General features: G+C 39.8%; 1 protein-coding gene across 2 annotated transcripts; it reads left to right on the top strand.

The window, feature by feature from the left end:
* Window positions 1-3,292: 3,292 nt before the first annotated feature.
* On the top strand, window positions 3,293-22,165 carry CIAO2A (cytosolic iron-sulfur assembly component 2A). 2 transcript variants are annotated; one of them, XR_012120738.1, is made up of 6 exons: window positions 3,293-3,571; window positions 9,436-9,600; window positions 11,982-12,019; window positions 13,960-14,009; window positions 19,605-19,650; window positions 21,708-22,165. XR_012120738.1 is itself a non-coding variant. In XM_073211985.1 (5 exons), exons 1-5 carry the CDS (start codon window positions 3,448-3,450, stop codon window positions 21,806-21,808), a joined length of 486 nt encoding a protein of 161 aa, XP_073068086.1. In that variant the 5' UTR covers window positions 3,300-3,447; the 3' UTR covers window positions 21,809-22,165. The 2 variants fall into 2 exon arrangements, 1 of the variants encoding a protein (XP_073068086.1); XM_073211985.1 differs by lacking the exon at window positions 11,982-12,019 and having other exon boundaries at window positions 3,300-3,571.
* Window positions 22,166-25,133: the final 2,968 nt, after the last annotated feature.

Here is a 25,133-nt window from a genome sequence, read left to right as displayed (position 1 = left end):
CAAGTCTCGTGGCATAGATCTTGACACCCAGACTGCTGATACTCTAAAAGCCACCCATAGCGCACTAAACGCTACTAATCCCAGCCTTGCTGAAAATTGCTGGCTATGCATAACCCTTGGTACACCTATGCCCCTCGCAATTCCCACTAACGCTACCACTACACTGCCAGAACAGAATTGTACTCTTAACTCACCCTTTAGAGTACAGCCTGTAGGATTTAACACATCCCTATGCATACAAAAGCAGCCCCAGAATAATAGTTATGACGTGAACGTAGGATTTGCCTCTTTCACAAATTGCTCCCAAGTTTCTAATTATTCCTCAGCTCTCTGCCCCGCTATTGGACAAGTTTTTATCTGTGGAGGAAACCTAGCCTTCACTGCCTTACCCTCAAATTGGACTGGGTTATGTGTGCAAGCCAGTATTCTCCCAGATATTGATATTATCCCAGGAGAAGAACCTATCCCCATACCCAGCTTTGAGTATATAGCAGGGCATCCACGCTCTAAAAGAGCCATCCAGCTTATCCCACTCCTAGTAGGCCTCGGGATTACTACCACAGTGGCCACAGGAACAGCAGGGGCAGGAATAGCCATACATTCCTACTATAAGTTGTCCCATCAATTAATTAATGATGTCCAGACCCTCTCAGGAACAATCAATGATCTCCAAGACCAAATCGACTCGCTCGCAGAGGTAGTTTTGCAAAATCGTCGAGGTTTAGATCTCACAGCAGAACAGGGAGGTATCTGTTTAGCCTTGCAGGAAAAATGCTGCTTCTACGCTAACAAGTCAGGCATTGTTCGAGATAAGATAAAGATTCTCCAAGAAGATCTCGAGAGAAGAAGGAAAGAACTCCAGAATAACCCTCTTTGGACAGGATTGAATGGACTCCCGTACCTCCTTCCTATATTAGGCCCTCTTTTAGGATTACTACTGGTACTTTCTTTTGGCCCCTGGGCTTTCCAAAAACTTACAATGTTAGTCAAACAGCGAATTGATTCCCTCATAGCGAAGCCCATCCAAGTTCATTATCACCGCCTTGCCTTAGCTGATCAGAGTATGAATCTTTACATAGAGCCCTAAGCCTGCAATAGAATAAATCAGGAATGAGCTATGTCAAGGTTTCTTGTCCTGCTCCTTGACAACATATCTGGGCAGTTAGGCGGGTAGTCAATGACGGGTAACTAAGAGGTTGTACCTGCAGAAATACAGGACAGACATAAGACCTCTGGTAAAAATAACAGGGGCCGATCTAATACTGGGGCAAGCTCCTATTTATATAGGCCGATCCAGTATTAGGGCAAGCTCCCCTGAAGACACCAGGCCGACTCCGAAAAGAGGCAAGCTCCTGAAAACAGAGGCCAGGTACAAAACCTCTAGACCCAAGACAGGCACCGTCTACCCAGCAGATAAATGGCTCAGAGTTCCTGTCCCAACCCCTCCTAAAAGAATAGAAAAGGAGGAGATGCCGGAGACCAAAAGGGCCCGCACCCACAAGATGGCGGATTTCTTGCTTCTTTTCCGGGTTTACTATAGCCGCCAGTACCCACCGAGACCTAATCACCCTTATACACATTCCTGCCAGCACCACCTGGGGACCAATCATCTTCTGACCCTCCCCTTCCTTGCTGACCTGTATAAATTAAGCCTGCTGCCAATAAACTGCGCCAGCTTGATCAGACATCCAGTCTTGCTGGTCGTTCTTTGTGTCCCTTGCTTGTTCATTTCTGCAGGCGTCTCCGGCTACACTCCACGTTAATCCCGCGGGTCGGGACACCCTTTGTGCTCTGGATAGTTTTAACAGGCTTAACGACAGGTCTTTTGATGACTGAGTCTGAAAACGTTTACTTGCCACCTACCCATTCCTAGCACAGTGCCCTCATAGAGATCCTATATTTTTGATTGAGGTCTCTGAACAAACTGCAGTAAAGTCTCGCCATTTATTCTTTGGACATTTATGTTAATTCATTCAAGAAATACACATTGAGCATCTACTGTGTGCCTGGTACCCTGATCTGCGTTTGAAATACTGAAATAAAGAAGCTCCTGACCCACTAGGCACTTGAGGGAGCCAAACATACGAATTAACAATTTAACATGTGGTGTTATAATGTGCTGTGGGAGCACAGCGAAAGAGCATCAATTCTGCTTGGAGAAGTCCGGGGGTCTTACAGAGGTGATGAGACCTCAGTGTCCTAAATTTGTTTGCAAGGATTCTCTCAATTGTTGTAAAGTGGAGTGGAACAGAGTCAGAAAAATCACTAAAATTTGAAAAAAAATGACCTGGGACCTGAACTATTTATTGACTGGTTGTCTAGTGAGCCCAAAGTCTAAATCAGCTAGGCAAGACTTCATCTTTAAATAGGACATGTTATCACGGAATAATTCTGCAAGATAATCTTGACTTTTTCTTAATGAAGATTAGATGAAATTTGGCATCAACTTTGACAAAAGGCTTAGTTTCTAACTGCAAACTTCTCAACATCAGGGGTTCGCTTCCTCACAGGTGTGTGAGCTGCTTGAGGATTGGGAACCAGGTCTTACCTTTGTATCATTGGTGCCTATAGACCAAGTATGGTAAATTAACTACCGAATAGGTGTTTGGAAGTTGATTGAAGGGATAGATGGATAAAACTAACATCATTAACCTTGTTACTGGCATCCATCTCAGTCACAAACACCAGAGGGCTTAATAAATTCTTTTAGGTATGGTTATCTCCAGTGTGTCACTAGTGGATACACGGATACACTGGACACAAGGACAGGTCTCTCGTTCTAAGCTGTCTTTGAGAGCTATTGGCAGAAATGTGCAACCCCTAGTGGGAAGTTGTGCAGAGACGAGAAAGTCACCTGCCATGCCTAACATTCCTCACTGGGCAGCCAAGACATCCCGTTTCACCGCAACGGAAACTCACTTCCGTCCTGGCTAGGAAGTAAGAAAACTGTCTAGAAGCGGCTCTCTTGGAGAAACAACAGTAGAGAGTCTCGTGCGCACGCTCCTCCAGCACTAGAAATCAACGTCTCCTTTCCCCTACCTCTTCAGGATTCATTTAGTTAAGAGGACGCTGAGTGAGGCAATCGGTGGTGGGTAACCGACCATTACATCCCCGCCACCGGCGGAGACTACAAATCCCAGAACACAGCTCTCCGTCGTCGGAAGAAAACGACCCATACAGCACGAGCTTCACGTGCCACGAGGAATTTTTTTTTTTTCCCTTTTACGCGTAGAGAGCGAGCACGGTATTCTGGGGTTTGTAGTCCTTTCGACGCCCTTCCCTAGGTCCTTCGCGCTACTCGGTCTGGTCCCGCCTATTCCCTGCTCCCCGGGACCTTTAGGCTTGTCTTGGCCCGTTTGAAGACCAGGAAGTTGATAAATCGCGAGGCCGGCTGCTGAGAGACGGTGGCTCGGGTGGGACAGTCGCCAGGGATGGCGGAGCGTGAGGATGGAGCGGGTGTCCGGGCTGCTCTCCTGGACGCTGAGCAGAGTCCTGTGGCTCTCGGGCCTCTCTGAGCTGGGAGCTGCCCGGCAGCCCCGGATCATGGAAGAGAAAGCGCTAGAGGTTTATGGTAACTAACCTTACTGGGCGGCTTTTGGCATTCTGCGTGGAGGCGGGGGGTCACGAAGGCCTCACCTGAGGGCTGGGAGTGCAGACTCGGGGTTTTTGCCGGATCTCGTCGGAATCCTGGGAAGCGTTTTTAACCCAGGTCCGGAGGCACGTGGGAAGATTTTTTTTTCTAGGATCCACCTTGCCCTAAGGCTGGGGCAAGGCGCGTGTTAAGGCCTTAAATGCATTCCCATGTTAGCCCCACGCCCTGGTGTCTCTCTCAAGACCTCTGGGCAGAGAAAGAGTTTAGGGTGGTTGGTTAGGAAGCAAAGCTGGACTGATTGCACTACTTGAGCTTCCTGCCTTCCTATCCTTAGCTCCTGGACACGGTGTCCTGCCACAGCCGAGGACACTGCTGGGTCACTACCGAGTTGGAGACTGGCCCAAGGTCACGCCATTCTCTTTTGCTGCAAAGGCAAAAGTTAGCGGTCCCTAAAAGAAGAGGACGAGATAGGCTCTTTGTAATCGGGTATCGATCGAATTTAGAGTTCTTTAACACAGACAAACCTGGAGTGCAAAAAAGAACACACACACACACACACACACATACATTCATCTGCGATTATGTATTAAATATTCTGTTTAATTGCTGGAACCGTCTTCATTTTACAGATGAAGTTTAGAATGGTTAAACTGTTACCTGGAGGTCACACTGCCATTGAGGAATCAGCAAAAAACAAAGCCCAGGTCTTCTGCTTTCAAACTTAGTGTATTTTCTACCATTTCACAATTACCTTTATGACTCTCTTTTAGTATTGTTTTTGAAAACTAAAAAGATCGGATCTAGCCAACGTTCAGAGATTCCTGCTGACCAAGGGTAAAAGATCAAACCATAAAAATACAAATAAAAGCAGGTAAGGATTATAGGGCCAGTAGAAGGAAACCAGGGATGGAAAAGACTTGTAGCTAATCTAATGTATCTCTCGTTAGAACCAGGATTTAGTCAACTCCAGCTGGGTGGTAATTATGAGTGGGATAATCTCCACAAAGCAGATCGACGCATTCCTGTCTTGTCAGACTTCTGTCTACAGCATCTTGGGAAGCAGGGCACTGAAGATAACAGTTTTGGAAGAGAGAAGATTCTTTTCCTCAAGCTTATATTGAGGGAGACCTATATATCAAAAAAATAAAGTATTTTTTTTATGTGCAGTAGAAAGCCATAGACCTAAATAAGAGAGAAATTCAGAGTAAGGAGAGAGAGTAATCTCTGAGGCATCTGGGAAGACTTGAGTAGGGCTTTGAAGTGTAAGTAAGCTCTGGAAATTTAGAGGGTAGAGGACATACTAGGCACGAGAAATCAGAGCAAAAGAATGGAGGTGAGAAAATAACATGTTTAGAGAATAGCAGACAGGTGGGGCTACAGGATAGAGTTTATCGTTAAAGGTGGTGGTATGGTTGAAAATTGTTTTAGACAGCAAGCTGGAATTGGGTACCGAAAGTTTAAATATAAATGAATTTAATACCGGTGTAGACCATAGAAGAATTTTGATCAGGGGAGTAATGTGAACAGAGCAACATTGCTTTCTTTCTAAAGAAATAAATACAATCTCAAATCACTAAAAACTAGAGAAGTTTAGAAAGTGCTGAGATTTAAATTTCAGGGATAGGTAGCAAAAAAAGAATATAATGCAGTTTGTATAAATGAGCCTTACAAGGAAAAGGATGAGGGGCAGCAAATTCCTTTTTAAAGACCCCAGTTTCCCTGAGCCCCATGATGACAGTGTTGTGAAGGAAAACCTGTGTCCTTTTTTTCCTGCATAATGACAGTGTTGTGAAGGGGAAGCTGTGTCCTTTTTTTCCTGCCTCCGTGTTCAGTTCTATTGCTCATCAAGCGATCATCCCTGGAATTGCTGCCCAGAAGGTAGAACTTGATTGATGAGTTCTTCCCAGCTGCATTTCTGATTATAGGGTTGCTACAAATAATAGAACAAAAAACCTCAGGTTTGAGAACATCAGGCCCAACCTATGTGAATTCCTTCTGCTCCTTTCTACCTCACCATTTCTCTTTAGCATTCTCCTTTTCCATCTTTTTCTACAACCTCAAAGTAAGAAGGAAATCGTGTCCTTTCCATGGCCAGTCCAGGCTACCACATCCTTGGTCTTGCTTATTTTACCAGTTCTTCCTTCCCTCCTTTTATTTTCAGTCACTCTTCCTCTATTTCATCCTTCCCCTTGGGCTATAAAACATACTCAGATCTCCCTTATCTCTGTCATTGTTCGAGCTTTTTCCAAACCTACAGTACTTTCTTTGTCCTTCCTTCCCTACCAAAGCCCTAGGACTACATTTTCACTTCCCCTTTTGCAAGCTGGCTTTTTCTGCACCTCTCAAACTGCTTTCTTCCACGTGACTTCCTGGGTGACAAACCAAAGACCTGTTTTAGTTTTTCAGCCTGAATTTTTTTGCAGTATTTGTTACTGTTAACCATCCCTCTCCTCTCACTTAGCTTCTTGCTTTTCTTTCTCCTGATTTCTAAAATAGGTGCTTGCCACAGATCTGTCCTTGGGTCTCTTTCACTTTACATGAATGATTCTGAAACTGAACTACACAGGAATAACCTGAGGAATATTTTTTTTTGGTTACTATTTTTTTATTAATTAAAGTTTCATTGATATGCAGTCTTATGATGGTTTCACATACACAAAACAGTGGTTCAACTTTCACCCATATTATCAAGGCCTCACCCCTCCAGTGCGGTCATTGTTTATCAATGTTGTAAGATGTTGTAGAGTCATTAATTGTATTCTCTGTGCTGTACTACTGTCCCAGTGACCTGCCTATGTTGTGATTGTGAATTATAGCAACCCTTAATCCACCCATGGTCTGCAATCCTTCCCCTTTGGTAACTGCTAGTACCTTCTTGGTGTCTATGAGTCTGCTGCTTTTTTTGTTCTTCTGTTTTGCTTTGTATTTATATTCCACAAATGAGTGAAATCATTTGGTATTTCTCTTTCTCCACATGGCTTATTTCACTGAGCATAATACCCTCTAGATCCATCCATGTTGTTGCAAATGGCAGGATTTCTTTTCTTTTTATGACTGAATAATATTCCATTGTGTGTATGTACCACATCTTCTTTATCCATTCATCTATTGATGGATATTTAGGTTGCTTCTGTATCTTGGCTATTGTAAATAGTGCAGCAGTAAACATAGGGGTGCATCTGTCTTTTCAAATCTGTGATTTTGTTTTCTTGAGGTAAATTCCTAGGAATGGAATGACTGGGTCAAATGGTATTTCTATTTTTAGTTTTCTGGGGAACCTACATATTGCTTTCCACAGTGGCTGAACCAATTTACATTCCCACTGTAGGAGGGTTCCCCTTTCTCCACATCCTCACCAGCATTTCTTGTTTTTTGTCTTTTTGGATGGTGGCCATCCTAACTGGTGTGAGGTGACATCTCATTGTGGTTTTTATTTGCATTTCTCTGATGATTAGTGATGTGGAGCATCTTTTCATGTGCCTGTTGGCCATCTGAATTTCTTCTTAGGGAAGTGTCTGTTCAGGTCCTCCACCCATTTTTTAATCAGATTATTTGTTTTTCGGGTGTTGAGGCATGTCAGTTCTTTATATATTTTGGTTGTTAACCCCTTATCGGATAAATAGTTGACAAGTATGTTCTCCCATACTGTAGATACCTTTTGTTCTACTGATGGTGTCCTTTGCTGTACAGAAGCTTTTTAAGTTCATTTTTTATTTTATTCTCCTTGCCTGAGGAGATGTGTTCAGGAAAAAGTTGCTCATGTTTATATTCAAGAGATTTTTGCCTATGTTTTCTTCTAAGAGTTTTATGGTTTCATGACTTACATTCAGGTATTTGATCCATTTTGAGTTTACTTTTATGTATGGAGTTAGACAATAATCCAGTTTCATTCTCTTGCATATAGCTGTCCAATTTTCCCAACACCAGTACTGAAGAGTCTGTCTTTTCCCCATTGTATATTCATGGCTTCTTTATCATGTATTGACTGACCACATACGTGTCAGTTCATATCTGGGCTCTCTATTTTGTTCCATGATCCGTGGATCTGTTCTTGTGCCAGTACCAAATTGTTCTGATTACTGTGGCTTTGTAGTAGAGCTTGAAGTTAGGGAGTGTAATCCCCCCAGCTTTTTTCTTCCTTCTCAGGATTGCTTTGGCTGTTCGGGGTCTTTTGAGGTTCCATATGAATTTTAGAACTATTTGTTTTAGTTCGTTGAAGAACGCTGTTAGTATTTTGATAGGGATTGCATTGTATTTGTAGATTGCTTTAGCCTCCTGTCCATGAGCACAGTATAGATTTCCATTTATTTGTATCTTCTTTAATTTCTCTCATGAGTGTCTTGTAGTTTTCAGAGTACAGGTCTTTCACTTCCTTGGTTAGGTTTATTTCTAGGTATTTTATTCTTTTTGATGCAATTGTAAGTGGAATTGTTTTCCTGATTTCTCTTTCCTCTAATTCATTGTTAGTATATAGTAATGCAACAGATTTCTGTGTATTATTTTTGTATCCTGCAACCTTGCTGAATTCAGTTATTAGTTCTAATAGTCTTTTGGTGGAGTCTTTAGGGTTTTTCTATGTATAAGGTCATGTTGTCTGCAAACAGTAACCATTTAACTTCTTCCTTACCAATTTGAATGACTTTTATCTCTTTGTGCTGTCTGATCGCCATGGCTAGGACCTCCAATTCTATGTTGAATAAAAGTGGTGAGAGTGGATGTCCTTGTCTTGTTCCCAATCTTAGAGGAAAAGCTTTCAGCTTTCCACTATTAAGTAACCTGAGGAATATTTTAAAGTCTTAATGCCTAGGACATACTACAGATCTATTAAATCAGAATCTCTAAAATTAGGGCTCAGCCATCAGGTTTTATTTATTTATTTATTTAAACATTCCTGGTGATTCCATTGGCGGTTGAAAACTACTGTTCTACTCATCTTTGTGACCCCTATGGGCTCAACGACCATTCTAGCCTTGGTGCTCTCTTAAACCTTATGCCACAGGTCAGTATTTGCTGGAATGTTCCATTGGGTTTCCCCTTAAGCACTTCAAAACAATTATGTATAAAATAGAACCCATTTGCCCCAGCCCCCACCCAAATTTCTTCCTGTGTTCTTTTTTTTTTTTATTCTGTCAGTGTTCTCTCTAGACATTTAGAGACTTAAAATCTATTATCTTCTTTTCCTCCCTTTCCGTCTCCTACATCCGAACAGTTGTCAAATTCTGTTGATTCTGCCTCTGAAATTACTTCTTCATCTGTCTCCCCTTCCCCATTACCTTGTCACATGTTGTTTAGGTCCAGCTTTTTCAGCTGGTTTCCCCAGCTCTGTTCTTTAGTTCTGAGTCTGCCAGCTAACAGTATAATGCTGTCCATGTCACTGCCTTGTTCAGGACCTCTTGAGGACTTCCTGTTGTCTGTAGCTGCCTGTGAAAAACCCTTGATGGTCTGGCCCGAACTCTTATATCCTCTTCACTTACACTGGGTTCCAGGCAAACTAAACTTGTTCTTTCCCTTCCTTTACCTTAAATGTCAGATACTGAAATGTTCCCCATTTTTAAAGGCTTGATTCAGATTCTCCGTGTCATATTCTTCCAGCTGACAGTTATTTCTCCCTCTTGAGCTTCTGTGACACTTTCCCCATTCTTCTATTCTTTCTGCAATGTTGGATCCGAGAAACTGGATATGATTTAATACAGCAGTTTCCTTGCAAGGGAACTGGTAGTGGAGTTGCTGTAGTTTTTGGTTAAACGAAAGGAAGTCCGTGTTTGGATTAGGACTGGCAAAATCATCCTTATTTAGAATATTCACGTGTAACACATAATACCTTGTCTCTGATGATTGTTTAGATTTGATTCGAACTATCCGGGACCCAGAGAAGCCAAATACTTTAGAAGAACTGGAAGTGGTAACGGAAAGTTGTGTGGAGGTTCAGGAGATAAATGAAGATGACTATTTGGTTGTTATCAGGTTCACGCCAACGGTACCTCATTGCTCTTTGGCCACTCTTATTGGTAAGGTTTTATGTATTTTATGTATTTAATTCTACGTTATCAGCTATTGACCCAAAATAGGTGATGAGCATCATGCATCACACTTCATGGTTTACTGAGTATTTTCATGTGTTTTATTTTCTTAGTCCTCACAATTAGCCTATGAGAGAGTTAATATTATTATATTCACTTTGCTGATGAGGCTTAGAGAGTTTAAGTGACTTGCTCAGAATCATAAGGCCAGGAAATGGTGAAGTTAAGGCTCAAACCCATGTCCTCCTGACTCCAAATGTATTTCTCTTTTAGTTCCGCTACGCTGCTTCCCTTGGGCGTACCTGCCTACAGTTAATGGAGGGTGGGCGTGGGCTAGCTCCTCTCCTGGGTTCTGGAGGTTGGAGTGTGTGCCGTCAGACTAGTACTGCTGTCATCACCATCTTCTCCTTTTAACTACTCTATCGGCTTCTCTGTAGTGTGGCAGAAGTCCTCGTGGGAGGGTATTTTGAGGTAGTTTTCTGAGAGGCTGTATTCCCAGTATTCTGGATTATTTAGCAATAAGATATGCAATAGGTATCATTGATTATGTACTTTGTTATAAAGACGATAAAGGAAGGTTATTTTAAACTTCAGTAGGGGATTGCCTAACTGTCAGTGATGGTGTATATGGAATACTGTGGAATACAATGGAATACCATGCAGTTATAGCAAGGAATGAAGAAGTTCTCTGTATAGTGATGTGGAAAGATCTCTGTGACATACGTTAGGAAATAAAAGCAAGTATGGAATTGCTACATTTGTGTAAAAAGCAATAATACACATTTGTATTTGATTGCATACACATAAAGAATACATAGAAGTGAAGGGCTGTGAATAGGGGTAATGGAGCGGTGTGACTTGGGCAAATGGGGGACACGATGGGAGAGAGACTTGACTGTATAACTGTATTTTTGAATTTTTGAACCGTGGGAATATATTGCCTCTTTAAAAATAGACAAATTTGTAAAAAGAATTGGAAAGTTAAATACTGCTCCCACTGTTGTGATTCTTTCTCTTCTTCCTCACTGATCTGGGATCCCTCAGTTAGTGGTTTTCAGCACATCAGCCACAGTTTGAAGGACTAGAGGGCCTTTGACTCCATGGACAATATTGTGGTCAGTAAAATTCCTATATTAGAAAAAGCATTTTTGAATGCATACTTAATTTATGTCACTAGATAATTTCTGAATCAACAGATACCAAAAGTCCTGCTACTGTCCTGATGTGAAGGGAGTTATTTTAAAACTTTCTGATATATAAGAGTCTTTAAATGGGGTTCCATTATCCTACTCTAAGAACCTAATTGATTTTTCAAAAGTAACATTTATTTTGTGTTTTTTAAAGTATAAAAGTATACACATAAAATATGTCTGTTGGCAATTATTTTGAAATGCCACAAAAGCATAAGGAAGAAAATAAAAATCAGCTATTTTAAAGAAGGTATGCTCTGGGCTAAAATTCCAGCTCTCTTATTAGTTCTGCCACTTTGTGGTCTTTGGCAAATTACTTAACCTTTCTGAGCTACGTTTTCCTTATCTGTAAAATAGGGATCATTAGGGTATCTACAGAGTTATAAGGGTAATAGAAAGCATGACATAGATGAGAAATATTTTTTATTTCTCATTAAATATTTTTTAATTATATAGTCTCATAGGTTACATGGTAATCATATCAGTGTCAAAATTTTTATAACCATGTACAGTACACTACATCTAGCCTTTCACAGTAATGAACAACTTTATACATAAATACTTTTATATATCTGGTTATTGCCTCAGGACATATTCCTATAAGTGGAACTAGTGGGTCATATAATGTAATATTGTAATGTGTTTATTACATAGCATAAATATTTTTAAGCTTTGGGTACTTATGGGCAAATTCTTTTTAAAAGTTTATATTCATTGACCCAGGAATTAAGGAAATAATGCCATAGAAGAAAATAGTAGCATATACAAAACATTTATGGTAAAAGTATAATAAACCTGTAAGAAATTATATTATCTCTTAACAAGGAAACAGCACTAATATGATGGAATTTTGTGTTGCTATTGAAAATGACAAATATAATGCAGAAATCAAAGTATCTGTGTGAGAAATGTATGAAAAAGCTTGAAAGATAAGTTGGGTTTGCATTATGATTGCAGTGATTGAAAAACTATGTTTATGTGACCAAAGATGGAGAGAGCACATGAAATAAAATTAACTGTATAAAGGGGCCAACATGAGGTTATGGTTGGTATTTCAGATCTGTACACTTCTTGAACAACATTTTGTCACTTTTGGCCCTTCTGATTTGATTTCAGTTAAGACCCTTGGCTTTTTGGAGGGTAGTATAATAATGTATCATGGTAATTTTGTTCAATCAGCAAGACTGGGCGACGTGATGAAGAGAGCCCTATGTCTGGTAAGTGTATTGGGAGCATTTCCTATGAGCAGGGGATACTAAGCAGAGAAAGGCACCTAAGTAAGGCTTACCAGCAGATCGCTCAGGCTGTCAGAGTTGCTCTGGGGAGTGACTCCAAAGACAAGGAAGACTCAAAGGGGTGAGTGGGTAACTGGTGATCCCTTGTGCTGGCTTAGTCCAGACAAGAGTGGCTCAAGACAGGTGTGGTCCGATGTGAAGGGCATAGCATTTGGAGTCAGAAGATCTAGATTCAGCTCCCAGTTCTGCCACTTGTCAGCTATGTGGTGTTGAATAAACTACTTACCTTGGTTCCTGGCTGTAAAATGAAAATGGTAAAAGAGTAATAGTTAACACTTATCAGATACTATGTGCCAAGTACTATTTTAAGTACATTGCATTACAATTTGTTTACTCATAATCACCCTATACATAGTGGTTCTATTATAGTACTTGTTTTATGGATAAGAAAATGGAAGCTCATAGGGGTTAAGTAACTTGCCCAGGGTCACACAGCTAGTGTGTAGTGGAGTCACTTTTGAACCTGGAGTATCTATCTCAGTTATGCTATATTGCCTCTCTTGAAGATATTGATGCTGAAGAAAGTACTTTGTAAAACCAAAAATGAATTGTAACACAGTTATTGTTTACCATATGGGCAATACAACTACCAACAGAGACCAGAACACATGAGGATGTTCAGATGGTGTACAAGGAACAAAGAGAAAATGTGGGGGAAAGAGAAGAACTCTCCAGATATACTTTAAGGCAGATCCTTTATAGGGAGACTCTCTTAAAAAATTACAGTTTATTTATACTTCCCTAATATTTATTATGGATACATGCTTTAGACTGTAAAGTAGGCTCAATCTCATTGTAGGTCATCTAATCCTTTTTCCCATTATGAGATTTTTCAAATGATTCTATTAGAAAATCTAATGGTACTTAGAAGACCAAATGCAAATTAATTTCATACCTCCCCAAAAGATTGGTAGTCTAAAAATTACATTTTGCTGTGTTGGAATAGTTTGGGGTTTTGTTTTTGTTGTTTATTTTTAATCAAATCAAAATACTAAAAAAATGTTCCTTATGGCATATAAGCCGTTGTTTTATTTGGGAGAGAAAATAGCTCCAAATAAAAGCCTACAAAGCCAGGGAACTGGAGATTCATTCTGACTCTATTATTCCAAAACTTCCTACTGAGACACTTTCTCTTCATAAAAAGAGCAGTTTGATTTATCTTTAGTGTCTAGGGGTATGGATTTAATTTTTAATTACTTATTTAATTTAAATTAAAATTCATTCCTTATTTTGGGGTAGGAGAGAAGTGGAAGTGGAGGTTCTGTTCCAAGCCCAATTTTAATTTCTCTATCAAGTTTCAGCTGGAAAAAAAGTTACTGAACTGGCATTGGGGTAATAAACTAAACTTCAGAGGAGCTGGTTTTAGGGAGACTATTCTATTTGCACCTTGGCAGGCATAGAAAATTCCAAATTCGAGAGGTTTCTTAGAGCCCCTGAAAGTGGCCCTTACTTGGTGTAAGTTTTTGCATGTCCTGGCCTCTTGTAGGCATTTTATAAAGTTTAATGAGTGAATGCACCTTTGCTTGAAGGCAAATTAATGTAGTGGAAGGGTCTGGGCTTTGCAGTGTCTCGGGGTTCCATTCCCTGTTCGGCTACTTTACTAGCTCAGTGACCTTGGGCAGGTTACATTGTAACCTTGGTTCCATAATTTGGGTAATGGGGTTGGTGATTCCTAGCTCGCTGGATTATCATGAATATGTAAGACTATTGAAGTTACTGGTGTAGTGCCAGGCTCAGAGGAAACATACTGCATCGAGCCAGAGTTGTTCTCACACCTTCCTGTGTGGAGACACCTAGACACAGCTGTGTGCTTTCTCAGGAGTCAATAAGACAACTGATGGGGGCCTTTTTTTCTTCCATAGGGCTATGCTTAAGAGTAAAACTTCAGCGGTGTTTACCATTTAAACATAAGGTAAGGAAGATCTTTGTTGTTATTTTATAACAGCTTTATTGAAATTTAATTCATGTATAGTACAATTCATTTATTTGAAGTGTACAGTTTAATGGCTTTCAGTGTATTCACATAATTGTGCAACTGTTGTGGGCAGTGGGGAGGTCTCTCCCTGTGCACCAGGTGAAACCTCAACCTGGACGGGGGAGCGTTCTTGACTCCAAACAAGAAAATTCTTGAGCAGAGGTCAGGAGAGTGTAGGTAAGGAAGGAGTTCATTAAAGCAAGAGTAGCAGGGAATGGCAGCTGCCTTGCAGGCAGCAGAGAGCAAGGAAGTTGAAGTAGGACAGAGAGTGAAGACTTGTCCTAAAGTCTAGAAAGTAGAATGAAATACCAAAGTAACAAAGACGCTTACCACTGGAAGAGCGCAGACAAAAGGCAAGTTGAGCAGTGAGAAGGCTTCATTTAAAAGGTACGCACTTAAGAGAGAAAAAGTGAGGGGTGCTACAAGGCTAAGAATTTTTCAGCAATGTGGCAAAGGGCCAGGGGTTATAGACTTGTAAAGTAGTCTCAAAATGCTGATCTCTGGTGAGAGACATTATGTCCCTTCTCTTCTATTATCAGTCCTCCAGGTAATTCTGCCAAATTAACTTAACACAAGATGTTGGTCATAGCAGCTTCCTTCTGAGAACATATCAATCAAGACCTCCTGCCCTGCCCCCAAAGTGTGTTGAGTTATTATCTGTTTGCTAAAGAATATGTTATGAATCTTACTTCCTAATTCCTTGCTTTTTTTTTTTCTTGACAACCATCAGAAAATATCATTTAATGAAATAAAGGGTTTTTTTTTGGTATCATTAATCTACAATTATATGAGGAACATTATGTTTACTAGACTACCCCATCACCAAGCCTCCCCCACAAATCCCATTACAGTCACTGCCCATCAGCGTAGTAAGATGCTGTAGAATCACTACTTGTCTTCTCTGTGTTGCACAGCCCTCCCTGTGCCGCCCCCCACATTATACATGCTAATCATAATGCCCCCTTTCTTTTTTCCCCCCCTTATCCCTCCTTTCCCACCCATCCTCCCCAGTCCCTTTCCCTTTGATAACTGTTAGTCCATTCTTGGGTTCTGTGATTCTGCTGCTGTTTTGTTCCTTCAGTTTTTTCTTTGTTCTTATACTCCACATATGAGTGAAATCATTTGGTACTTGCCTTTCTCCACCTGGCTTATTTCACTGAGCATAATACCCTCTAGATCCATCCATGTTGTTGCAAATGGTAGGATCTGTTTTCTTCTTTTGGCTGAATAATATTCCATTGTGTATATGTACCACATCTTCTTTATCCATTCATCTACTGATGGACACTTAGGTTGCTTCCATTTCTTGGTTATTATTGTAAATAGTGCTGTGATAAACATAGGGGTGCATCTGTCTTTTTCAAACTGGGCTGCTGCATTCTTAGGGTGAATTCCTAGAAGTGGAATTCCTGAATCAAATGGTATTTCTATTTTGAGCTTTTTGAGGAACCTCCATACTGTTTTCCACAATGGTTGAACTAATTTACATTCCCACCAGCAGTGTAGGAGGGTTCCCTTTTCTCCACAACCTCGCCAACATTTGTTGTTGTTTGTCTTTTGGATGGTGACGATCCTTACTGGTGTGAGGTGATATCTCATTGTGTTTTTAATTTGCATTTCTCTGATGACTAGAATGTGGAGCATCTTTTCATGTGCCTGTTGGCCATCTGAATTTCTTATTTGGAGAACTGTCTTTTCAGCTCTTCTGCCCATTTTTTAATTGGATTATTTGCTTTTTGTTTGTTGAGGTACGTGAGCTCTTTATATATTTTGGATGTCAACCCTTTATTGAATCTGTCATTTATGAATATGTTCTCCCCTACTGTAGGATGCCTTTTTGTTGTATTAGTGGTATCCTTCGCTGTACAGAAGCTTTTCAGCTTGATGTAGTCCCACTTGTTCATTTTTGCCTTTGTTTCCCTTGCCTGGGGAGATATATTCATGAAGAGGTCACTCATGTTTATGTCCATGAGATTTTTGCCTATGTTTTTTTCTAAGAGTTTTATGGTTTCATGACTTACATTCAGGTCTTTGATCCATTTTGAATTTACTTTTGTGTATGGGGTTAGACAGTGATCCAGTTTCATTCTCTTACATGTAGCTGTCCAGTTTTGCAAACACCAGCTGTTGAAGAGGCTGTCATTTCCCCATTGTATGTCCATGGCTCCTTTATCGTATATTAATTGATCATATATGTTTGGGTTAATATCTGGAGTCTCTGTCCTGTTCCACTGGTCTGTGGGTCTGTTCTTGTGCCAGTACCAAATTGTCTTGATTACTGTGGCTTTATAGTAGAGCTTGAAGTTGGGAAGCAAAATCCCTCCTGCTTTTTTCTTCCTTCTCTGGATTGCTCTGGCTATTCAGGGTCTTTGGTGATTCCATATGAATTTTTGAACTATTTGTTCCAGTTCATTGAAGAATGCTGTTGGTATTTTGAAAGGAATTGCATTGAATTTGTAGATTGCTTTAGGCAGGATGGCCATTTTGACTATATTAATTCTTCCTAGCCGAGAGCCTAGGATGAGTTTCCATTTGTTAGTGTCCTCTTTAATTTCTCTTGAGTGTCTTGTAGTTTTCAGGTGTAGGTCTTTCACTTCCTTGTTTAGGTTTATTCCTAAGTATTTTATTCTTTTTGATGCAATTGTGAATGGAATTGTTTTCCTGATTTCTCTTTCTGCTAGTTCATCATTAGTGTATAGAAAAGCCATAGATTTCTGTGTATTAATTTTGTATCCTGCAACTTTGCTGAATTCCGATATTAGTTCTAGTAGTTTTGGAGTGGAGTGTTTAGGGTTTTTTATGTACAATATCATGTCATCTGCAAATAGTGACAGTTTGACTTCTTCTTTACCAATCTGGATGCTTTGTATTTCTTTGTTTTGTCTGATTGCCGTGGCTAGGACCTCCAGTACTATGTTGAATAGCAGTGGGGAGAGTGGGCATCCCTGTCTTGTTCCTGATCTTAGAGGAAAAGCTTTCAGCTTCTTGCTGTTAGGTATGATGTTGGCTGTGGGTTTATCATATATGGCCCTTATTATGTTGAGATACTTGCCTTCTATACCCATTTTATTGAGAGTTTTTATCATGAACGGATGTTGAATTTTGTTGAATGCTTTTTCAGCATCTATGGAGATGATCATGAGGTTTTTGTCCTTCTTTTTGTTTATGTGGTGGATGATGTTGATGGATTTTCAAATGTTGTACCATCCTTGCATCCCTGGGATGAATCCCACTTGCTCATGGTGTATGATCCTCTTGATGTATTTTTGAATTCGGTTTGCTAATATGTTGTTGAGTATTTTTGCATCTATGTAATTTTCTTTTTTTGTGGGGTCTTTGCCTGGTTTTGGTATTTGAGTGATGCTGACTTCATAGAATGAGTTTGGAAGTATTCCCTCCTTTTCTTTTTTTGGAAAACTTTAAGGAGAATGGGTATTATGTCTTCTCTGTATGTCTGATAAAATTCTGTGGTAAATCCATCTGGCTCTTGGGTAGTTTTTTGATTACTGATTCAATTTCGTTGCTGGTAATTGGTCTGTTTAGATTTTCTGTTTCTTTCTTGGACAATCTTGGCCTAACTTCTTGGTTTTTAAAGTGGACTCTTAACCTTAAGATAGAATACTTCCTGCTCTTACTATACTGTTCATATCTTGGCTTTTTGAACAATTAATCATGATGCTTGTCTCCTGTCTCTGCCTTCCATCACAACCATTACTACTATCAATTTTAAAACATGTCGTCACCCTAGTAAGCAGCCCCTTGTCCATTAGAAGTCACTCCCCATTTCCTCCAAACTCCCCCACACCTACTTTTTGTCTTTACCGATTTGCTTATATTGGATGTTTCATTTGTGGAATCATACAACTTTTGGCCTTTTATGGTTGACTTCTTTCACTTAAAATAGTATTTTCAGAATTCATCCATATTCTAGGATGTATCAGTATTTCATTGCTTTTTATTGCCTATAAAGCAATTGTGTGGACATAGCACATTTTATTTATCTGTTTATTAGTTGATGGACATTTGGGTTGTTTCTGCTTTTTGTCTGTTATGAGTAATGCTGCTATGAACATTTATATACAAGCCTTTGAATGGCATATGTTTTCATGTTTCTCCCACCTAGCAGTAAAATTCCTGGATCATATGATAAAGCTGTATTTATCCTTTTGAAGACCTGCTAGACTGTTTTCCATAGCCCCTTCACCATTTTTCATTCCCACCAGCAGTATATGAGAGTTCTGACTTCCTTAACTGCAGTTAATTATCTGTCTTTTATATTACAGCCATCCTAGTAGGTTTGAAGCAATATCTCATTGTAGCTTGGATTTGTATTTCCCTGATGGCTAATAGTGTTGAGCATCTTATTCATGTCCAAAAATTTAAAACCAACTAAGAGCCGCTTAAAAAGGCCCTAAGAAACCTCTCAGATTAGAATCTTTTATGCTTGCAAGGTACCAAACTGACTGTTTGGTTACTCGGAGGTATGCTTGTATAGGAATAACAGGGTAAATGCTTGATTCTTTCCCTTTATTTACTATTTTTCAGAAAATTGAGTCATGCATAATTTAAAACCAAAGTAAATGAATACAGAGTGATTTTATACCTGTTGCTTTCTTATCTAGAGTAAGAGTTGATATTAATGCCATTAGGGGAATTATATACATATATATAAATATTATTTTAAAAGACTGGACTAGATGATCTCTAAGGTCTCATTTAGCCATAATAGGCTATGCCTTTTTTTACTCATGAAAAACATTTATCTCAGTAGTAAGTAACTGTATAAGAATTTGTTGCAATGCTTCAGTGTTCTCTGGAGAGTAGACATGTCTTTATCGTATAACATGCTTTATTTGCCATGAAATTTGCCATATTTATGGGTTTGTCTCAGAATCTCTGGTCCTCGAAGATTAGCTAAGAGGGCACGCAGCAGGGCCCGGAGAAATAGTTTAATCAATATTATACATGAGAGCAAATTTATCAAGGTAACAGTGGGTGAGAAAAGGAGGCTACTGGAAACTGCATTGTGATTCCACTTTTGTAAAATAAGCAAAGCAAAGAAACTTCCATCCTTGGACTGTATGAAAGAGAGAGAGAGAGAGAGAAAGGACAATCTGTTAGATTATGTAGGTATAGAGGAAAATATGGAAGAAGCTACACTAGATTATTAATACAGCTTTCTGGGGGCATTGGGGCAAGGAGGAAATTTAGATACTGATTTAGGAGGAAGAGATAGTGGGCAGGGAAGAGATATTCATGAGTAAAATACATAAGAGGTTTATTTGTGTAATACTGTATTTGTATGTATTCATTAAAAAAAAAGTGGGACTACCCAGCCCTCCCCAGATGACCCAAATTAAAAATTCTACCAGTTTCAGCCCTTGTTTTAGATGGATTTGTCCTAAAGTCTTTGTTGTTGGAAACAGAATTTGGGCTTTCATCCCTATACTTTTGAGTCAACTGTACATTCCACCTCGTTCATCATCTTAGAATGCTCTGAATGTTTGGCTTTTAATATTTTTTTCTTCCTAGTTGGAAATCTACATTTCTGAAGGATCCCATTCAACAGAAGAAGACAGTAAGTGAATCTCGAACCATTATTCAAAGACAACTTCAAATAGTACTTTATCTTGGATACCAGATTGTTTTGACAGTCAAGTAGCTACTGGGTCATTTGCAAAGAAGTGCAGTATTAGTTATTAGCTCTTCCTTGAGGTGGAGAAACCTAGGTATTTCAAGGAAATGACTTTTTCAGTGGAACTCTGGGTGTATTAAAGCTAGGGCCTATGGATATTGGCTGGTCTAGGTTTAAGTCAATGGCTATACTTCCATAAGAATACCCAGCTCTAAGGAGGGCTAGATTCTTCTCTTCGGTAGCACAATAGAGAGCTATGTACTTAAAACTGAAATTAAAGTTCTAGCAAAGAAAGCTTTAGGGAATCTTGAGGTTTCTGTTGTCTCTCTGGGTTAATGTATTAGAATGGGAATGGGGGACCTTGTTTATAGAGAGGACGTCTGGCCTACAGAGAGAAATTAATCAGTAGCCACTTAGAAATAGTAGAGGTGGGGTTTGGGAAAAGCAAAAGACAAAATATTCCACATAGCCTATGTATTACATAAAAACAGAATAGAATTTTTATCCGCAAATGGTAGAGTGCAGATAATAAATACATTTTAAATGCATGTTGTACTTAGCTTTCATTGCTAGGTAAATTGAGAAATCGGAAAAAGACAAAAGAGGAGGAGAAAGAGTAATAGAGTAAAAGCAATAAGATAGACACAGAGAAAGACAGCGACTCAGAAAAGCACGCACTCGGAAGAAATGCACAAAAACAAGCATAGAAGAGGAAATCCTGCTGCTTTCAGAACAGACTATTCAGAAAGCTTTTTAGGTACTGTCAAGGAAACTACTAAAACCATGTCCTGTTTTCACAATTCCTGACATATAGATTATATTCTCATGGGTTAAATTTATTTAAACCTTATAAACTGAGGGCCTCCGCCTCTTAATTTAAAGAATAAAAGAGTTTAAGCACCCTAAATCCACTCAAGTCATGCTTTTGAAACTCCACTTAGTTAAGCAGTAGTATTAAGCCTTATGATTCTGGGTTTTTCATTTGGTAAATATTGAGTATCTTCTGTGTGTAGGCACAATTTGACCTTTGAGATACAGCCTTACCCTTGTGGAGCCTAGATTATACTAAGAAGAAACAAATGAATTGAAATTCTTTATATATGAAGAATGTGTATTATGTTTTCTATGTAAGACATTTTAACAGGATCTCCAAAAAGTTAACCCACAATTAAGAATATGGACGTCTCTCTTTTAGACTGTTCCATCAAGAGTGCTTTTTAGCAAATAATAGACAACCGCTGTAGGCCAATACCTTTATTACATAAAGATCCATGCAAATGGTTTTACAAAAAGACCCAGTAGATTAATAGAGACATTAGCAGAAAATTCACACAAGATGAACTAAATAAACATAGAGAAATGTTCTATCTCACTATTAATCAAGGAATTGCAAATCACAGCAATAATATGGAGCCATTTTTTACTTCCTGTTTTATGTATATGTATGTGTATTTGCTTTTACTAATAATACCAAGTATTTCTGGCCAACTGAAAACTCAGGTATTGCTGTTGACAATATAAATTGGTAAAGCATATTGGGAAGTCTTCAGTGACGTGAGTCAAACCATAAAAAATGCTCATATCCTATGATCTGATCCACTTTAAAGAATCTTTCCAAAATGAAGGCTATATATTTAAAGATGCAGTGGAGCATAGTATTCATAATTAATTTAGAACATTTATGATTTTTGCTATGTTAAATAGCACTGTAGTTTAAAAAATAGGCTGAAGGAGAAAAAAATAGCAATTTTCAAAATTTAGTCTGAAGGTAACTATATGGAGATATGTCTATGAACAAAGATGGGAAAGAAATGAAAATAGTTGCAGTAGAAGTAGTAGGATTATAGGGGATATTTCTCTCTCCCTTCCAGAACTTATAAATAATTACCTAAAATCAGCTTTAAGTCATCAAGGAGTTAAATTCTCTGTTTTAACAAGCTAACAAGATACTATGGTTGTTTTATATTGACACAGTTCTGCTAACTTTGTGTGTTTTGCAGTCAACAAGCAGATAAATGACAAAGAGCGAGTGGCAGCCGCAATGGAGAACCCCAACTTACGGGAGATAGTGGAACAGTGTGTCCTTGAACCTGACTACTAGCTGTTTTAAGAGCAACTGAACTGCAGTTGTTTGATATATTTGTTTAAATTCTTTGTAAAATGTAAAAACTTATGTTTGATACATAGATGATTTGTACCTCAAAGCATTTTTTTAAAGGGTGATTTACAAGCAAGATTTAATTAAAAGGTAATAGTTGGTTCAGTGATAACATTCTCAGGATTTGTAACAATTAAATGATCAGACAAAAATATTTTCTAGGTATTATGTGTAAGGTGAGTTGCTATTTTTCTGATGCCTATCCTGATACAACTACTTTTCATGTCAAATATTTACCATGCCCCAATGTATTCCATTTAAATCATTTCTCTGTAAAATAAACAGCGATGATTCTTATAATGATGCACCTTAGAATGTTTTTATTGAATTATAAATTTCATTGTAAATGTTGGCTCTCATAGGCATTTCTCAAGGCTTTATTTTCTGAGTATTGTGTAGAATCAGAGATCTGAGAAAGAGGAATAATCCAAGATCAGGCCTAGGCTCTGCGTTCCTTCAAGGAGAGCGAGTCTTGGACCATTTATAAATGAGGAACAAATGTGGAGAGTGCCAGATGACATGTAGAATTTGGAAGATCATGAAGTCCCCAGAGAAGCTTTGATTCAACCAATCTAAATTTACCATCTCTTGTACTTTGTCCAGTTCCTTGACTGGAACCTCACAAAAGCCTGAGCCTGTCTTGCTAAGCCACTCCTGAATTCCTGGCCTAGAGAAGCTGTGAGCAATAATGTAAATGCTTATTGTTCAGGTCACTCAGTTTCTGGGTAATCTGTTATGCAGCAATAAGTAACTCATACACAAGTTACTAGAATGGAACTCTTCTGCCTCTAATTGAAGATGCTAAGGGGAAAAATAGGAGAACTTGTTCAATGGCTCTTGAACCCCTTTATTCACCTCAAGAATAAAAGTTTTGAAAGGACAGAGAGGATTTGGTGAGAAATTTGATGAAGGCCTTTTTTTGGATAACGCTGTTGGTGTGCTGAGTTCCACCCCTCATTTTGGTGTAAGGGTAGGGAAGTGACATGTGCTCCCACTGTCTGCTATAGGGAATTTGAAGGAGAAAATTCAGAGAGTTTGGAAATGTGTTCTCTGTGATTGGGAGACTCAGAAAACTGGTGCCTGACTCCGGCCTGAGAAAGAAAGAAAGAAGTGGCTGAAGGCTGGGATCTGACTCCTGCCTAGCATATCTAGAGAGCAAGAGAAAGCAAGGCTAACTTCTTTGACAGCAGAGCCCTCATGACAAGGGATGCATGACATGCTGTGGAGTCATATTTGACACTGACCAACAGACCGATAGCAGAGCCGAGTAGATCTCAGCAGGAAGGGTCTGGAATGCATTGCCTGGTGCCCGGGGACTAGGGGGAGAGGACACCAAGTAAGCAGCCAGGGCAGAGATGCATCTGCCAGGGTCAAGGTGTACAGCAGGAACCCCTAGTAAGCTCAAAGTGCCAACCTGAGAGAACCAGCTGTAATCACCAGGCAGGCCCAGAGTGCGCAAAGCCATTCAGCCTGGTGGGAACTGTCCTATGCCAAGCACTCCTTCCCTCAGCTTCTGAGGCAGTGTTAGAGTGACTAGCAAGGGAGACATTGAAGAGGAAGAAAGGACTCCATCCCATCCTGCTGAAGGGAATTTCAAGCCTGAAGCAAGCTCAAATTAGCAACTTAATTCCAAGTTTGTAGTTTTGAATATTCATGTTTCTAGATCTGTTGATGCGATGAGATCATGTGATTAAAAATGACAGGCAGACAATCTGGCGGAAATCATTTGTCTGCCTCAGTCTTCACCGCCGGAGGAAGATCATTTCTTCTCAACCAAGTTTCAAAGGATAGAGGGGACAAAAGTAAAACTAATTCTTATACAACATACTGGTTATAGAAGTCCTGTTAAGAGCACTGTGGCTTCTGCTTAGGCTCTGCGCCATGGGAATGTCTCAGCATAGCTGCATCCCTGTTATTCTTCCTCTCGAGATCAAAAATGCTGCTGCCAGAGAAGCACATGGTGGCATTGACGTGCTAGGTTTGTGGAAATGTCACTGTTGATTCCTGATCTTTTGCTGTTAAAGTTCTCACTGGCTCCTCTCTTCCAGATCTGTAAATCTGTCCCCCAGCATACATAAGTAGATCCGGAAGTGCTGATAGTCATCACGGTGTTCATTCTTTTGTAAATTACAAATGGACCAAAATATTTCCACCCACACTTGTTTCTTGCTTCATGGCAGCCTGTGATCCAGGGCCAGAGGAAGGACTAAGTGTATCTGGTATATACCCTGTTCCATGTTCTCCCACCCAGTGCACACGTGTGCATACACACATACTTTTCCACCAGCTGTCTGCTTCTAAAACCTCACGGGCATCACCTGAAGGGGCTCTGGGGCTCACAGCCCAGGGTCACATTCACATTAATCCTCAAGTTCTGACCATTTCTCATCACGGGAGAGTTCATGATCTGGGAAATTCAAGAAGCCATATACAGGGCTTTAAGAGTAGGACTCTCTATATCCCCTTATGAGACCCTGATAGATGAAACCCTCATTGCCAGTTCCGGGTGGCTGGAGTCTATTGAAGTCAGAGACCCCTAGTGTATGCTCTCACAAACTCACGCACTTACGCAGTGGTGCTCTCATCAACAGATAACTTAGTGAACACTTTAAGTACCAGTGATGCCGGGGTTCTTGTTTGCAGAGCTGAAGAATGAGCTTCACAAACAATCAAGGTAGGAGAGCAAGGTACAGGCTTTTATTTAGAGATAAAGTGAAAGGACAGAGCTCCCGGCTCACGCCAGGAGGGGACAAGAGAGTCTGTAGTGGTGCGTTGTCTAGGGGGTTTTATAGGCAGTTGAGGATTTTTCAAGAACATGAAAAAACTTAGGGGTGGGGACTTGTTAAGTGGTCCCTGAATATTAAAAATTAACTGTCAGGAATTTACTGCCTTGATTTCTCTCTGGGACACGGGCACCTTGGTCTGGGAGCATATCAAAAGGCTGCCTGTCCAGCCCCCAAGGTGGGCTGAGGTATTATCTACTTGCTAAAGAATCTTGCCTCTTGAACTTCCTGGGTGTTAAGATGCAATCCTATCTTTAAGATGGAATTCTTCCTGCCTTTAACCATGCCGTCTACAGCTGGGTCTGCATGCTAGGTTAATTGCTCCGTTTGCAGAATTACCTCGTCAGATCTGGAGGAGAGACAGCACATAGGCCTTTTAGCATGCTAAAGTGAATCTTACACATGGTTACAAATGATTAGCATAATAAAACACGTGCTACTCTTCTTTATCTGGGGAACATTAACTGATCTCACTGAAGAATGAT

The sequence above is a fragment of the Manis javanica genome, chromosome 8, assembly GCF_040802235.1.
Source record: "Manis javanica isolate MJ-LG chromosome 8, MJ_LKY, whole genome shotgun sequence".
Classification (NCBI taxonomy): Eukaryota; Metazoa; Chordata; class Mammalia; order Pholidota; family Manidae; genus Manis; species Manis javanica.
The sequence above is the reverse complement of the archived record's forward strand: the minus strand, read 5'-3'. Positions and strand labels throughout refer to the sequence as shown.

Bases quoted from the DNA above. Each gene is read 5' to 3' on its own strand.
- CIAO2A (XM_073211985.1), top strand. From the start codon at position 3,448: ATGGAGCGGGTGTCCGGGCTGCTCTCCTGGACGCTGAGCAGAGTCCTG. The intron at 9,601-13,959 runs GTAAGGTTTTAT...TTTCTTCCATAG, and splicing joins CTCTTTGGCCACTCTTATTG to GGCTATGCTTAAGAGTAAAA. The intron at 14,010-19,604 runs GTAAGGAAGATC...TTTTCTTCCTAG, and splicing joins GTTTACCATTTAAACATAAG to TTGGAAATCTACATTTCTGA.